Source organism: Zootoca vivipara, chromosome 12, assembly GCF_965207765.1.
Source record: "Zootoca vivipara chromosome 12, rZooViv2.hap1.1, whole genome shotgun sequence".
NCBI lineage: Eukaryota > Metazoa > Chordata > Lepidosauria > Squamata > Lacertidae > Zootoca > Zootoca vivipara.
The window spans coordinates 31,424,453-31,439,810 of NC_142595.1; the positions used below are offsets into that span (position 1 = coordinate 31,424,453).

Sequence of the window (15,358 nt, forward strand, 5' to 3'; positions counted from 1 at the left end):
TACAAAACATATCATAACCTCTCAGGGGGACTCCTTACAGGGAGCCTCCCCCGGTCATCCTGACCAGTACGTCTCCAAGCGACAGCGTCAGCAGCGGATCAGGAGGAGAGAAGGAGTAGTGGAGCGGAATGGAGGAAGGGCTCCGGGAAGCTACAGAGCCCCTGGACACGCTCGGGAGAACAGGAAGTGGGACAGGGGCTCTGACAGGCAGGAGAGCCGATGCACCACTCCAACCACCAAGAAGGGGAACCTCTCCTTCCGACGCCCGAATTTAGGCATGCACCCACACGCAGGGTTAAGGGGTGGCGTTTCGGGGTGCCAAGGCTTTTATGCTGATCACGAGGAAGAAAGAAGCATTGCAGGGTTCTGACAGTGACGAGGCAGTCATGCTTTCTGGTACTGTATCTTTGCACTGTAAATAGTATGCACAATAAAACTCTTAAAGACAAGAAGGACTGGAGCGTCTTTACTCGAGAGTAGCCACAAGCCCCTGTGACATAACGCTTATTGAAAATTTGCATGTTACTCCACATAGTATTATTGCTAAATGGAATGTGTCATCACTATATACTATTGTACTTCTGAATACTGTAAAATCTCAAATCCAAGAACTGCTAATGGATCATAATCAGTCTTCACCACCAGTACATTTCTTAATGGAGATTCTTATTTACTTTTATCTAATATTTTTTTCAGGTTTGGTTCAAAGTACTTCATTAAAAAAAAGAAGGTGTAGCCATGGGCTCTATGTAAATGTGCTCCCAGTCTGCCCAACATCTTTATGAGAAATTTTGATTTAGAACATATTGCTCATAATAACCCATTCAGTGAATACATCCTGTTTTATGGCCGGTATATAGATGAATTGATACTTATATTTTTTTATATATTCCCAACAAATAAGACACCTTCTTGGCTTCTTAATCTCCTGCTTGTATTTTAACTGCTCAGTGGATTTGCTCTCGAAATTTGGAGAGACATAAGTAGTCCATACGTCAAGATCCTTATGATCCCATCAAGCAGATGGGATCTTGGCAGCCCAGCGATGGAAACTCTTCTCGTAGCTTATAGCTTCCGCCTCACCGGCCAATGTAAAGGCCTTATGCACCAATGATTGATAAATCCACTGGTGCAAACTTCTCTTGGGGTGAGCTGCAGAAATAACCCCAGCAAATACTTGAAAGCCATCAAAGGTTCTCTCCACTTTAAGGGAGCTGGCCTTACCCTTGCCCGAAGCAACCTATTTATCCTTGTCTGGGCATTCATTAGGGGGAAGGAGTTTGAAAATATTCACATAGCGACCATTGAGTATCCTGTTTAGCATTCTGGATGGCAAATGCACACTTGGAATAATATCCCTGACAGCATTGGTCGAAATTTTAACATCTTTGACCGGTTCACCATCAATACATTCCAAAGGAAGGCCGTACCTGGTCCTGTAGGTGTTGGCTCTACACTGCCATGCCCACCTAGGCAGACCCAAAGCTCCCTCACCATGAACCCAATACAGACCCAACGCCGCATCTGAATTATCATCAGAGGTCAGAGAAGATGTACCAGTAGAAGAGGAGGAGCAGTGGCAAGCTCGACAGACCAAGAGTGCTCGAGGGGCCGAAGCCCTGTGGGTGAAAGCCCCTCTGAGGGATGGGAAGGGAAAGGCAATGAAAGGAATGGAATTAACCAAGGAGGGAATAATAACTACTGGGAAAATCAAGGGGGAAAGGGGGAATAAAGGAAAGAGATCACCAGGACGATCTATCAAAGGTAAATCGCGCTCTCTTTCAGTTGCCCAGAGAACACGCTGTTGCTGTTTCGAATGCATGCACCAAAAGAGGAAGCTCTGGGTCACGTGTATGGGTATATATAGGTCCCTCAATGCGTTTGGACTGCGCCCCATTGGCCAGATTGAACCCATCATCAAGGGACCTACCAATCGAGTGTTGTGGCTAACCAATCTTACCTACCCACAATACAGGAGGTCGGTCTCCAGGTTTCACCGCAACAAGTACCCTCTTTGAAGGTGGACCTGATCTAGACACATATAAAAACCATTCTGAAAATGCTTGTTTTAAAGCATTTTTAAAAATAAATTTAATTTTCTATAAGGCTCATCATTGCTCTCTAGCATCACATTGTATATTACACTTAAAACACAGTTAAAACGTTTTATTTGCAGCTGTATAGTGGAGTCTCTGGAGGGCCCCTGCTTAGGGATGTAAGAACAAGCAATTTCTATTCTGACCTGTCAAGGTCATCTTTTTCCATCAGTTGTTGTTTAGTTTTTGCCAAATATGAAATTATTTGTCTTATTTGTCCGCTATTTAATTCATATATGTAATTTACAAATATTATTAATTTTTCCTAATTAACAGTGTAATTATTTCCTCACTATACTTGTCAGCGAAAAGGCCATTCATTTCAATGTAAAAGGAAAAACAAATCAAATGGGGTGGAGGAAGTCAATGGTTATATATTGTTGGCAAACTGAAAGCCACCACAGCAGCAAATACCAACTGGTATTCACTGGATTGATTTCTGCTTCAGACATGGGCTAAATAAGCATCAATTTCCACCTCTGTTTCCATTTCCATCTGAATTCCCCCATATCCATATCCCCTGTCCTGTTTTCAAATAGTCTGGTGATCTTTCCACACCAGAGATGAAAATGGGGTCTTAGCCCTTTCTCTGCTGTACTAATTATCAGTATCCAGAGATATAGGCTAAAAAGAGTAATTTTCTAAATCTGTGTTAGGTTCTGTGTAAATAATGTCATAAAAATGTATAATTGCTGTCACAGTGGCGGTAGTGGCTACTCTAGAGTAACGACGCCTCACAACTCTGCATTTTTATCCTTTTATTTAGTGCAGTCTATTTACAATGCAGAAACAGTACTATGTACATGTTGTCAGTCCGGTGCAGAACCTCCGAATGGAGATTCCCGCGTCTTTCTCCAGCAAAGTAACCTGGGGATACTAAATCTCCGCCCCCGTCGCTTCCTACGCAATTCCGGGGTCACTGGGATCGGTCTTCGTCCCGCGTTTTCCCTACTTCCCCCTTCCTTTCCCAAGCGGCGCCTTGGCTCGGCTACCCTGCCTGAGCCCTGGCTTCTGCTTCTTGATTCCCCACTGGAAACATCCCCCTCCTCGCTCCCACTTGCGCTGGGCGAAGAGCTTGTGCTTAAGATGGGAGGGGGCTGTCTATAGCTTCTGTCCCTCACATCCACCCCCAGGCCCCCCTCCCCCTCCCTCGAGGGCTCCGAGAGCGCTGGGGATGACTGGAAACGTATAAAGTCTGTGGCGCCTGAACTGGTGGGGGTGAAAAGTTGTTCCCAGTTCGGCTCCGGCGCCTCCCCCTCTGGCGGCGACGGAAAACCCAAAAAGTCAGTAGCATCCGAGTCCGTGGGCGAGAAGATTTGGTCCCAGTCCTCTACCGGCTCAGGTGCTCTGGTCACTGGGTAGAACCACCCCTCCTCTTCATCCTCCTCAAAACCCGCTTCCCATTGCCATGGGGAACTGCTCGTGGCTTCCCCTTCTGAGGGTTCCTCCCCCTCCCCATGTTGGTCTGTCCCCTCTCTCCTTTCCATGTGCCATGGCTGAGATACTCCAGACCCCCCTCCCCTCTTCGGGAGTCAAGAATTTCCGTGGCCACATTGAGCTGCCTCATGCCTCCCCTCTCCCCCCGCCCTTGGGGGGGCTGGTCACTGTCTTGGAACCTGTTGCTTCCCCTGTAAGGCGACAGCAACGACCTGTGAAACACTGGGTGTACCCTCATGGAGTCCGGCAGTTCCAGCCGGAACGCTACTGGATTGACCTGCTGCGTGACCGTGAAGGGTCCCAACCTTCTGGGGGCTAACTTCTTGCACCTCCCCCTGGTCGGAAGGCCCTCAGAGGACAGCCAAACCCTGTCTCCCACCCTGATGACCTCCCCCGGTCGCCTTTGGCGGTCTGCCCCCTTCTTGTACGCTTACTTGGCCCTCTCCAAGTGCTCTCTGAGCTGCTGGTGCACAGTCTCCAGTTCCTCCGCCCAGTCCTCAGCTGCGGGGCCCTCCTCCTCCTCCTCCCACTCCCTCTCTGGGAATGATCTGAGGTCGTGCCCGTAGTTGGCCTTAAGGGGTGACACCCCTGTGGAGACGTGCACTGCATTGTTGTAGGCAAACTCTGCCAGTGGCAGTCGATCCACCCAGTCCGTTTGCCGCTGGCTGACGTAGCATCTCAGGTACTGCTGCAGAATGGCGTTGGCCCTCTCCGCCTGTCCATTGGTCTGCGGGTACCGGGCCATGGACAGGCTGACCTCCACCCTCAGGAGGTGCATGAGCCAGCGCCAGAACCTGGAAACAAATTGGCGTCCTCTGTCCGATATAACCCTTAAGGGTAATCCATGCAGCCGGAAAATGTGGTCCACGAACAGTTTGGCTGTCTCTTCTGCAGAGACCGCCCGTGCACAGGGTACAAAATGGCACATCTTAGACATGAGGTCCACCACCACCAACACTGCTGTCTTGCCCCTGGATGAAGGCAGATCTGTGATGAAGTCCATGGACACTACTTCCCACGGCCTGTGCGGCATGGGCAACGGCTCCAGCAACCCTGCTGGCGCTGCTCTGACCACTTTGGCTCTCTGGCAGGTGTCACACCCCTAACGTAGTCCCGAACATCCTCCCGCACCCCTGGCCACCAGAAGTGTCTCATGACCAAGTGAGTGGTCTTGTCCCTTCCAAAATGCCCAGCCGTTGGGTTGTCGTGCATCTGCTTGAGGACCTTACCTCTGAGCTGGGTGGTGGGAAGGTACAGGGCTCCCCTGTAAAAGAGCAACCCCCTCTGTTCCTCAAAGTCCTTCACTTGCCCCCTTCCCCCTTGAAGGTCTCGAAAGATGCATGTGGCGAACTCATCCCCTGCCGTCAGTGCGGTGAGTTCTGCCTCACTCACTACTGCTGCCCCGCATGTCCATGCCGATGGGGGGAAAACGTGCCGGTGTGCTGGTGGCAACTCCTCCTCCATGTACTCTGGCTTGCGGGAGAGGGCATCTGCCGTGACATTCTGCTCCCCCGGTATGTAGTGGATGGAGAAGTTGAAGTGTGAAAAGAATTCCGCCCACCGTATCTGCCGCTGGTTGAGCACCCTGGCCGTTCTCCAGAACTCCAGGTTCTTATGGTCCGTGCACACCTGGATGGGGTGCTTTGCGCCCACCAGGAAGTGTCTCCAGTGTTTAAACGCAGCGTGAATGTCGAAAATGGTGTAGTTGCGTTCGGGCTGGCTAAGCTTCTTGGAGAAAAAGGCACACGGCCTCCACTCCCTGTTGGCATCCAGTTGCAACAGCACGCCGCCCATCTCTCTATCTGAAGCATCTGTTTTGACACGTAGGGGTGCATCCTGCACCACGTGGAACAAGTTCTGGTCGGAGGCGAACACTCTCTTAAGGCCCTCGAACGCTGCTTGCGCCTCCGGTGTCCACCTGAACTTTTGCTTGCCTCTCAAGCAGTCTGTGATGGGAGCCGTGACATGGGAGAATTTCTTGATGAACTTCCTGTAGAAGTTGGCGAAGCCCAGGAGGCGTTGGGCGTCCTTGCGTGTCCTGGGGCTCTGCCAGTCCAGGATAGCCTGCACCTTGTCCTTGCCCATCGCCAGTCCCTTGTCCGATAGCTTGTAGCCCAGGAACTCCACCTCCTTGGTATGAAACCTGCACTTCTCCAGTTTCACATACAGGTGGTTCTCTTTGAGGCGCTGCAAGACTTCTCGGACGTCCTTCACGTGCTGTACGGGGTCACTAGAGTAAATAAGGATATCATCCAGGAAGACCACGCAGTTCTTGAAGAGTAGGGACCCCAGGACGTGGTGCATGAAGGCCTGGAAGCAGGCTGAGCCCCCCTGCAATCCGAAGGGCATCACCAAATACTCAAAGGAACCGAGTGGCGTAACATCGTGGTTTTCCACTCATCCCCTTCTCGGATCCTGATTCCCCACTGGAAACATCCCCCTCCCTGCTCCCACTTGCGCTGGGCGAAGAGCTTGTGCTTAAGATGGGAGGGGGCTGTCTATAGCTTCTGTCCATCACAATTTGCATATTACAGGCTTTTAACCTGCCCCCCCCACTCCCCAGATCATGATGGTAGTAAAGGCATAGTAGGAATCTGTCTGTTGAGACATCTTTTCCTGGAGCATAGAGGGAATAATTCTCGATTTCAGGTCAGATGTAATCCTTTTCTAAGGAAGCTTCATGATTTACTCATTGCAAGATAAGATCCACTTCCCTTTGTTCTTGGCATTGTGCACAAAGAGGAAACAAAAAATAATGAGGCACACTGAGCTGCTGTTGGGAAATATAAACACATGCCATTTCTTCTGGCTGAGCAAACATCAGACACCTGTAGTTGGAGGAAGGAAAAGCAAAGTGGGGCTTATAAAAAGAGTACCTCTGTCAGAGTTCCTTAGAGAAGAGATGGGCTCCATCATGGCATTCCTCTTGCTCACCTGTGGTCTCTTACTATTGTTGCCTGAAGCTGTGGGTAAGAAATATTCCATTGATTGTTTCTGATTCATCTTAACGAGGCTAGTGGATCATTGATCTCTGCTTTCAATGGATCTCTTACAGCTAGCTATCACTTGCATCAACTTGTGTTTAGCTATGGTCCTGTCTTAGTGGGGGAAAGATGACTTACAGTCTGTCCACCCATCAGTAAGCCCCACTGAGTTAATGGGCTTGCCAGTGCTGTTTTTCTAGAAAAAGAGGTGCTGGAACTCAACATGAACAGCTCCCCATTTCTATTATAATGGCAATGGCACCTACCTGAGAGGTGCTGGAAGTGAGTTCTGGAGAGTTCGGGCTGATAAAACAACCCTGGGCCTTACTCCCAGGTAAATGTGCACAGGATTGCAGCCTTCATAGAGGTTCTATAGCCCTTAAATGAAACCTCAGGCATGTATAACTAAGGGTAGACTGAAATTCCTTCCCCTTAAAACCGCCACATCCTTCCCTTGCCAAAATGGGGCATGGTTTTCCGCTGCTTTTAGAACCATCTGAAGGCAGCGTGTTTAGGGAAGTTTTTAATATTTGATGTTTTAGTATGTGATGTGAACCACCCAGAGTGGCTGGGGAAACCCAGCCAGATGGCTGACGTATAAATAATACTAATATTAATATTATTAATAATAATTAATAATAATAATTGGCTCACCCATACTTACCTCTCTCCACATTTCTAGGCACAGGTCCGGGCTTTCCAGGTCCACATCTGATCTTACTGCTTGTTTTTGGACCTGGCATCCCTGAAAACCCACTCTTTACCACTGAATTGGAGCAAATGGCAATCCATGGAAAACCCAAAATGCCATTCAATCTGATTCAGTGGTAAATATTGGGTTTTCCTGGGACACTGGTGGGAAAAAAAAGCACTCAGATATGGACTGAGAAAGCATGGCTGCTGGTCCCAAGTGCCTCTACTGCAGCCCAGGTTGGGTGGGATCCTCCAGTGACTACATATGGTACCAGTCTGTGGTACACTGGGGAGTGGGGAATGCCAGCCCACCACAGAAGACAGCTTGAGAAGCAGTGCCTTGCTCTGTATCCACTGCTCGCTCACTGCTAGTTTTTGAAGCCACATTCACATGGTACTAGCCACGATCCATATTGATGTTGTACTTTCTGCTGTTTGGTGTGTGATTTTCTTAAATCAGCTTCAATTTGACTACAAAACTGAATGCTGAGTAAGTGGAAATTGAGACACCTGTTGCACATGCATGGATGATAACTACACCCTTTCCAGTTAATGAATTGCAGTTCTTATTCTTACACCTTTGTCCCCAGTTTCCATTACATTTGGTAAGCCTTGTGTCTGCCCATTTATTTACAACGGAAATCCTATTCCTCTTGCACCATGGATGACGCTATTCGGTGGTGGTGTGCCACAGAAGTTGACCCTGACACGAAAGAAGTGATCGAATCTAAATGGAAACATTGTGAGACTGAAGGTGACCTGTATTTTCTTCTATTTCTGGTTTCCTATGTCACACGTATGCATAGCCATTTCCTTATGCCTGAAATATGACAAATCTCCTTCCAAGGATTAGATAAAAGTTGTTTCAAGCAACAAGATCTCTGAAGAAATGAAACACATCACCAGTATGTTAATTTGAAAAATATGGTTCAAACTATTTACCTAAGAGGCACTTTTGTACAAATATTTCCTACTAATAATTGATAAAGATTGCATAGAGCAGGCACCCCCAGACTTTGGACTACAATTCCCATCTTCCCCGACCACTGGTCCTGTTAGCTAAGGATCATGGGAGTTGTAGGCCAAAACATCTGGAGGGCCGCAGTTTGGGGATGCCTGGCATAGACCATAAAAGTCACATGTCATCTTTTCTAATATTACTGACATTACATTGGCATAAATGCCAGCTATCCTCATGTCTTGTTTTATATCTAGTATAACTTGAATTCATTCACTTAATCTTTCTTTATAGTTTCTTGTTTCTTTAACATTATTGTCAATTGAGCAATTGTCTCTTGCTCTCACAGGCTCCTGACCAATTCTTTTGTCCATGGTTTGTAGCTATATTTCTAAGCCTTTGTAAAGGAGAATCAGCTGCTGAGTGGGTCTTTCCCTCTTGTTAGCTTTTAGCTCTTTCTTAAAAAAAAAAAAGCACGATCTGCCTTTAGCCCCTGTGCAATTCGGCTCCAGGGACCATGCATTCACTCCATAAGATGCACAGACATTTCATCTTACTTTTTAGGAGGAAAAAAGTGTGTCTTATGGAACAAAAAATACAGTATATATATGTGACTTGTTCACCATTTTGTTTTATTTTTTTGTATTTTATGATCACCACTACTATGTTTCAATGCATATAATCTCACTCTGTTTGGGTCTAGAGAATGGAGGTAATGATGGTGGACGACCCTGTGTCTTCCCCTTTGTGTACAAAGGCCAAACCTTCAACACCTGCATCAATAAAGGTGCAAAGGATTACTGGTGTGCAACAACAAGGAACTATGACAAGGATGGGAAATGGAGCTGGTGTGCTGATACCAGTGAGTATGATGCAGGGGGCTGGATTAACAGGAGTGGTTGGCCGGATGAATAATTAGTGAAGGCACTTTGTAGGCCAATGAGAGTGAGAGGGAAGTCCAGCTTTCTCCAATCTGGTGTCCTCCAGACATTTTAAACTGCAGTTCCCATCACCACTGACCAGTGGCCATACTTGTTGGGGGAAGACTGATGTGAAACACCTGGAAGGCCCCACATTGGGAGCACTTGCTTTGCATGCAAAACATCAAAATTTCATTCCCCAGAATCTCCAGGTAGGGCTGGAAGAGAGTCCTTGCCAATCAGAGTAGACAACTACAAGCTAGATAGATCTAGCATCTGACTCAGTTTGGACTGAGCTACATTGCTCATGTTACAATGCTATAACTGCATTATAAACATGTGATACCAGTTGGCTCTGCAGAGCACACAACTTTGTGCAATTTCACATAGTTTTTTCTCTTTAGTTATAACAATTTAATTTATGACTTGTTTTAAAGTGTTTCCCCCCTGTGTGTTAGTTTGTGGATTAGTTGCAGTTTCTGGGTGACCTTCAAAGGTAGCCCCACGTAGAGCGCATTGCAGTAATCCAAGTGGGAGATAACCAGAGCATGCACCAATCTGGCGAAAGAGTCTGCCGGCAGGTAGGGTCTCAGCCTGTGTACCAGCTGGAGCTGATAGACAGCTGCCCTGGACACAGAATTAACCTGCGCCTCCATGGACTGCTGGGAATCCAAAATGACTCCCAGGCTGCGCACCTCGTCTTTCAGGGGCACAGTTGCCCCATTCAGGACGAGGGAGTCCTCCACACCTGCCCACCTCCTGTCTCCCACAAACAGTACTTCTGTCTTGTAAGGATTCAACCTCAATCTGTTAGCTGCCATCCATCCTCCAACCGCCTCCAGGCACTCACACAGGACATTCATCGACTTCAATGGTTCTGATTTAAAAGCGAGGTAGAGCTGGGTGTCATCTGCATACTGATGAACACCCAGCCCAACACCCCTGATGATCTCTCCCAGTGGCTTTATATACCATTTCCCCCACATTTTAAGATGTAGTCATAAAGTAAGCCATAGCAGGGTTTTTAAACATTTGCAAAATATAAGACATACCCCCAAAATAAGGCATACTTCTGCGCCAGACTGCCAAGTGCCTCAGCCAGCCAGTAGGACCCAGCACTCCGGCCGCGGAAGGAAGAGGAGGAGGCCTCTTGGGTCGGCGTCTGGAAGTGGCTACTGCTGCCATGCCATGCCGTGCCATGCCCTGCCTTGCGGAGCGAGACCACAAGCGCCCCAGCCAGCCAGCCAGCCAGCCAGCAAGACCCAGCACGCCAGCCGCGGCAGGAGGAGGAGGAGGAGGCTTGCTGGGTTGGCGCCTAGCAGCGCCATGCTGCTGCTGCTGGCTTCCGGAGGCTCGGGCGCTGGTGGGCACCGACCCGGCAGGCTGCCTGTGGTCCTTGTGCTTGTGCCTCTTACGGTACTCAGCAACTCACTGCCATTTTCCTTTCCCTTCGTTTCCCTTCTGTCTTTCTCTCCTACACACTTTCGGTCTGTTTTCTGCTCATCTTTCCACTTCCTCTTCCCTCTCGCTCTTCTCCTCCCCAGGCTGCTGTCTTCAGGAGGCTCGGACACTCCGCACGGCGCTGCTGGGTGCATACCCGGCAGGCTGCCTCCCGTCCTTGTGTTTGTGCCTCTTACGGTACTCAGCAACTCATTGCCATTTTCCTTCCTCTTCCCTTTTGTTGTTCTTCAGCCTCCAGTCTTTCCCTTCGTTTCCCTTCTGTCTTTCTCTCCTACACACTTTCGGTCTGTTTTCTGCTCGTCTTTCCACCTCCTCTTCCCCCTCGCTTTTCTCCTTCTCAGGCTCTCTCTGCATTCCCTCGCCTTCCTGCCTCTCCCACACCGCGTTTTCTCACCTCCAAATACTCCTCCCTACCTCCTCAGTCCCTCTTGTCCTTCCATGGTGCTTTCCCGTTTCACTCTTTTTACCACTCTTTATTATCTGTTAGTGTCTATAATGAAAGAGAAAAAGAGCAAGAGGATTTTCTTTCTCTTTGTTCCCCTTTGCTCTTCCTGTACACGACGCAAGGTTTCTCAGCACAACTTTCATAAATTGACACAAGGTGAGCCTCCTTATTTCTGAATTCCTTGTAACTATAAAATGTTTACATAAAATCAGCTGTCCCCCCGATACTCTTCTCTTTCACTATTTCTCCTTTGGGGTAGCTGTTTTCTGCGTCAGTTTAACTATTGAGAAACTTAGTGCCACTTCTGAGGCGTCTCACTTTTCTGCTTTCCTCTTTGCCACAAAAGTACGGTCGCCCCCTTTTCTCGATATAAATAGTTGTCGTAGATATAAATTAATAGAAGTAAATCTATTGTACTTCCCAGAACTTGTTAGTTGGAAGAATCTTTTCCATTTTTTAATCATTTGGGCTATAGGTTTCATTGGAACCGTTTAACATAAATGATATTTTGTCTACTCTGTTCTCATTTTCCAGGAAGTCCTCCAAGTGTCGGCTGTAAATATCAATGATTCCTGTTATCCAGTTTGGATCACAACAGGTGGATGGGTAAATGAAAGATCATTGGGTGCGCCAACTAGAAGCCTTGCTTAGTGGGTTGTGCTGCAAATAATTTAGAAGAATGATGACCCTGTTACCAATATATAAAGTCTGACCCTATATAACCCTGATGGTGGCCTAAAAATAAATAAGATGTGGCAGTGGGAGATTATTAATGTTTGTCAAACTGTATCTTTGTGCTACAAAAATAAAGCATTTCTTTTAGTTTGTTGGGCAGCATAAAAAAAGTATGATGAGTCATCACTATGAAATATGATGAGTGCGGGAGAAGGTTTTTGCAACTGCATCATTCGGATTGCATAGTCTTCATAGGATGAATGAAAATATGTACATGTGGCTGGTTGTATGTGAGAGTTTGTGTGTTCTATCACACACTTCACCCAAACATCCAAAAGCTTCCCAAGTGGTCTTTAACCTTCACTGGTTTATGTCAAAGAAATATCTGTAGTAGATAAGGTGAGTATGATTCAGTATTCAGAGATATCCTAGTTAAAGCCAGCAGCAAGCATCAACCAAGCAAAGCTCTCATGCCCAGCCAATGCCCTCAGCCCTGAAGGGGACAGAACATTTCATAGAACTTGTGGCATATTGAGTTTATTGTCAACTGGGAACCGTGCTATTCCTGGCTCCCAGGTTATGACTCATATGTTTATTGCATTCCTACTTTATATTTGTATATATGAGCATAAAACATTCTAAATATGCATCTACAGAATGTAATATGTGGCACAGCCCTTAAATTAATAAGAAGGATTAGATTGTTGTTGATCAACAGGATTACCTGGAACTGTTGCATGAATCAATAAGATGGTTTCAGAGAAGCCTGCATTCCCAGGGGCAGGAAATTGTTCATTTTGCAAGAATAAATAAATAATAATAATAAAAAAATCTCAGACACTTTTACAGAACCGGACACAAATCTCTCATGCTGTTTACTTTTCCAAGCTTCACTTCATTCCACTAGGGTGCTCTGAGAACAAAAATGAACCCTGTTCCCATTTTCAATTAATGGGTGTTGAGGGAATTGAGTTCATTCTAATTATGTCGAGCTTGTTGCATCATTGCATTGCTTGTTACATAACAAGTTGGATTCTTGTTATATAACAAGGTTTTTTTTGGAAGATTAAGAAGAATATAAAATCAGGGCAAAAAAAGAATCTATCTATTCTGGGCAGAGTAAGAGCGGTTAAAATATTTCTAGTACCGAAATTGCTATATTTATTTCAAGTAATTCCACTACCCATTAGAGAAATATGGTTTAAAACATGGAATAACACATTTAAAAATTGGATCTTTGGGAGCAAAAGAGTGAGAACCCCAGACATAGTAAATTACACACCACAAGAAGAGATGGGATGGGGAATTCCGAACTTAGAACTTTCTTATAAAACATTCCAATTAAAAAATTTAATAGATATTGCATACAAAGAGGGGATTAAATGGATACGTCTGGAACATGAAATAAACAAAAGGAATAGGAAGGGAAGGAATATTTAATAGAGACATCAACACGGCTTGGAAGAACACAATACAGTGGTACCTCGGTTTATGAACACAATTGGTTCTGGAAGTCTGTTCATAAACTGAGGTGTTCATAAACTGAAGCAAACTTTCTCATTGAAAGTAATGGAAAGTAGATTAATCTGTTCCAGGTGGTCCGCGGAGTACTCAACCTGAAGCGTACTTTACCCGAAGCATGGGTGTAATTGGTTCCAGAAGTCTGTTAATAAACTGAAGTGTTCATAAACTGAAGCGAACTTTCCCACTGAAAGTAATGGAAAGTGAATTAATCCGTTCCAGATGGTCCGCGGCGTTCATAAACCGAAAATTCATAAACTGAGGTGTTCATAAACCGAGGTTCCACTGGCCCAACGAAGACCGGGTTAGGAATTTGGAAAAAATGGAACATAAAATGGATGCCAATATATTCAAGGTGGGTGCTGTTAAAATATATGCAGAAGGGCCAAAGGGAACTTGGATGGTGGAAAAAATTAGAAGACCAGGGATTCTATAAATTAAAAGATATGTTTGATGAAGATGGGAATTTAATTACAAAAAAAGCTCTTTTAGAAAAATTGGGAAAACAATATTGGCTGAAAGTAGAAGGATTCTATGATTTAATAAAAACAGGAAGAGGAGAGGAGACAATGAGGACAGAAATGAAAATAAATATGGTGCTGAACAAAAGACAAATAACAGAGAAGGGATAGCAGGGCTGATATATAAACAGATGATAAGAGACAAAGACAGATTGACAAGGATAATCCAGATCAAATGGGAGCAGGAAGGTATGATTCATTCAAACATGGTACAAGAAATGATGAAGAATATAAACAATATCAAAATAGAAAAGTATAAGGAATTAAGTAGAAAATTCATACTAAAATGGTATAGAACCCCAGCACAAATGGCGTACATAGTGAAAGGATTTAGCCCCAGATGCTGGCATTGCGGTCGCGAAAAAGGATTCTGTTCACACATTTGGTGGGAATGTACAGTCGTACCTTTGGTTACGAACACCTCAGGTTACTACCAATTCAGGTTATGAACTTCGCAAACCCGGAAGTATTTTTGCCCCGCGCGCGGTCAGCGCATGCGCAAAGTGCAAAAATCGTGAAAATTGTGCTGTGCGCATGCGCAAAATGGCGCTTTGGGTTACGAGCATTTTGGGTTATGAACTGCGTTCCGGAGAGCATCGTGTTCGTAACCCGATGTTCCACTGTAATCTGGTTAAGGAACATTGGCAGAGGATCATAAGGGTAATTTCAGGACTATTCCTTCTACCAATGTTTCTTAATGTTGATTTTCTCCACGGAATGGCTTAGATATTCCTTGAACATTTTCCAATCTTTATCTATTTTCTGATTGGATATCCCTTTAGCTTTTCCCATTTGTATGTTTGGTTTTTTTTGGCCAAATTTTGATATATCAACAATTTTATTTGCCATTCGACTGTATAGCAGATATGTGAAGGGTTCAAAAAATGATTAAAAAGAAAGGGGAAAAAACAGAAAGAGGTATACATGAGATTGAGGAAATACAAAGCACAAGGCAGAAAAGGCGGGAAGTTAACACGGTTGGTGGGGTGGTTGAAGGGTGAAGGGGGAGAATTTGGGTTTTTCTCTTTTTGTTAGCAAAAGTTTTTAATATGTGGTGTTGGTTTGTATTGTTTGTTGTGTTGATTTTTGATTCTTGAAATAAATTTAAATTTTCTTTTAAAAATGTTTCTTAATGTCTATCTATTTACTTTTGTGTTTTTCACATCTCCAGAATATGGAGGGAACGCCAATGGCCAGCCCTGTGTCTTCCCCTTCACTTACAAGAGCTGGACATTCTATACTTGCAGCAATGAAGATGATCCACTTGGGAGGTTCTGGTGTGCCACTACGGGGGACTATGATAAGGACCAGAAGTGGAGCTATTGTGCCGAGACCCATACGGAATTCTAACAGATTTTATTAAGATGGTGATTGGGTTGCCTAGGCAAGTTGTTGGTAAACCAAAGTGAAAGACCATGTGATTCGATGAGTAGATGTAAAAAGAAACTTGGACGAAAGCTTATATTGTGTAGAAAGGGTGCTGTCTAGACAGGTGGAGAAGAGCACAGCTTGATGGTGGAGCACATACGTTAAATGCCTAATGTGACAAATTCAGTCTGTGACTTCTGCAGTTAATTTCTTTTTAGGAGGAAGGGTTTGAAAAGGCCATGGGGAGCCACGGCTACTCAAGGTAATGCAGGGCTCAGT

At 45.5% G+C, this 15,358-nt stretch overlaps 1 protein-coding gene and 1 long non-coding RNA gene across 2 annotated transcripts in view; one reads left to right on the plus strand and one right to left on the minus strand.

The window, feature by feature from the left end:
* LOC132592945 (vomeronasal type-2 receptor 116-like) overlaps positions 1–5,618 on the minus strand; it is a 33,258-nt gene extending 27,640 nt beyond the window's left edge. The window contains exon 1 of the mRNA XM_088654660.1: positions 5,376–5,618. Coding sequence (XP_088510786.1) covers positions 5,376–5,618 — 243 coding nt within the window. The remainder of the gene's footprint in view (positions 1–5,375) is intronic.
* Positions 5,619–6,360: 742 nt separating this feature from the next.
* Positions 6,361–11,767, plus strand: LOC132592946 (uncharacterized). The gene is made up of 4 exons (XR_015946691.1): positions 6,361–6,502; positions 7,801–7,964; positions 8,872–9,030; positions 11,529–11,767. It is a non-coding gene; the product is annotated as an uncharacterized LOC132592946 (long non-coding RNA).
* Positions 11,768–15,358: the final 3,591 nt, after the last annotated feature.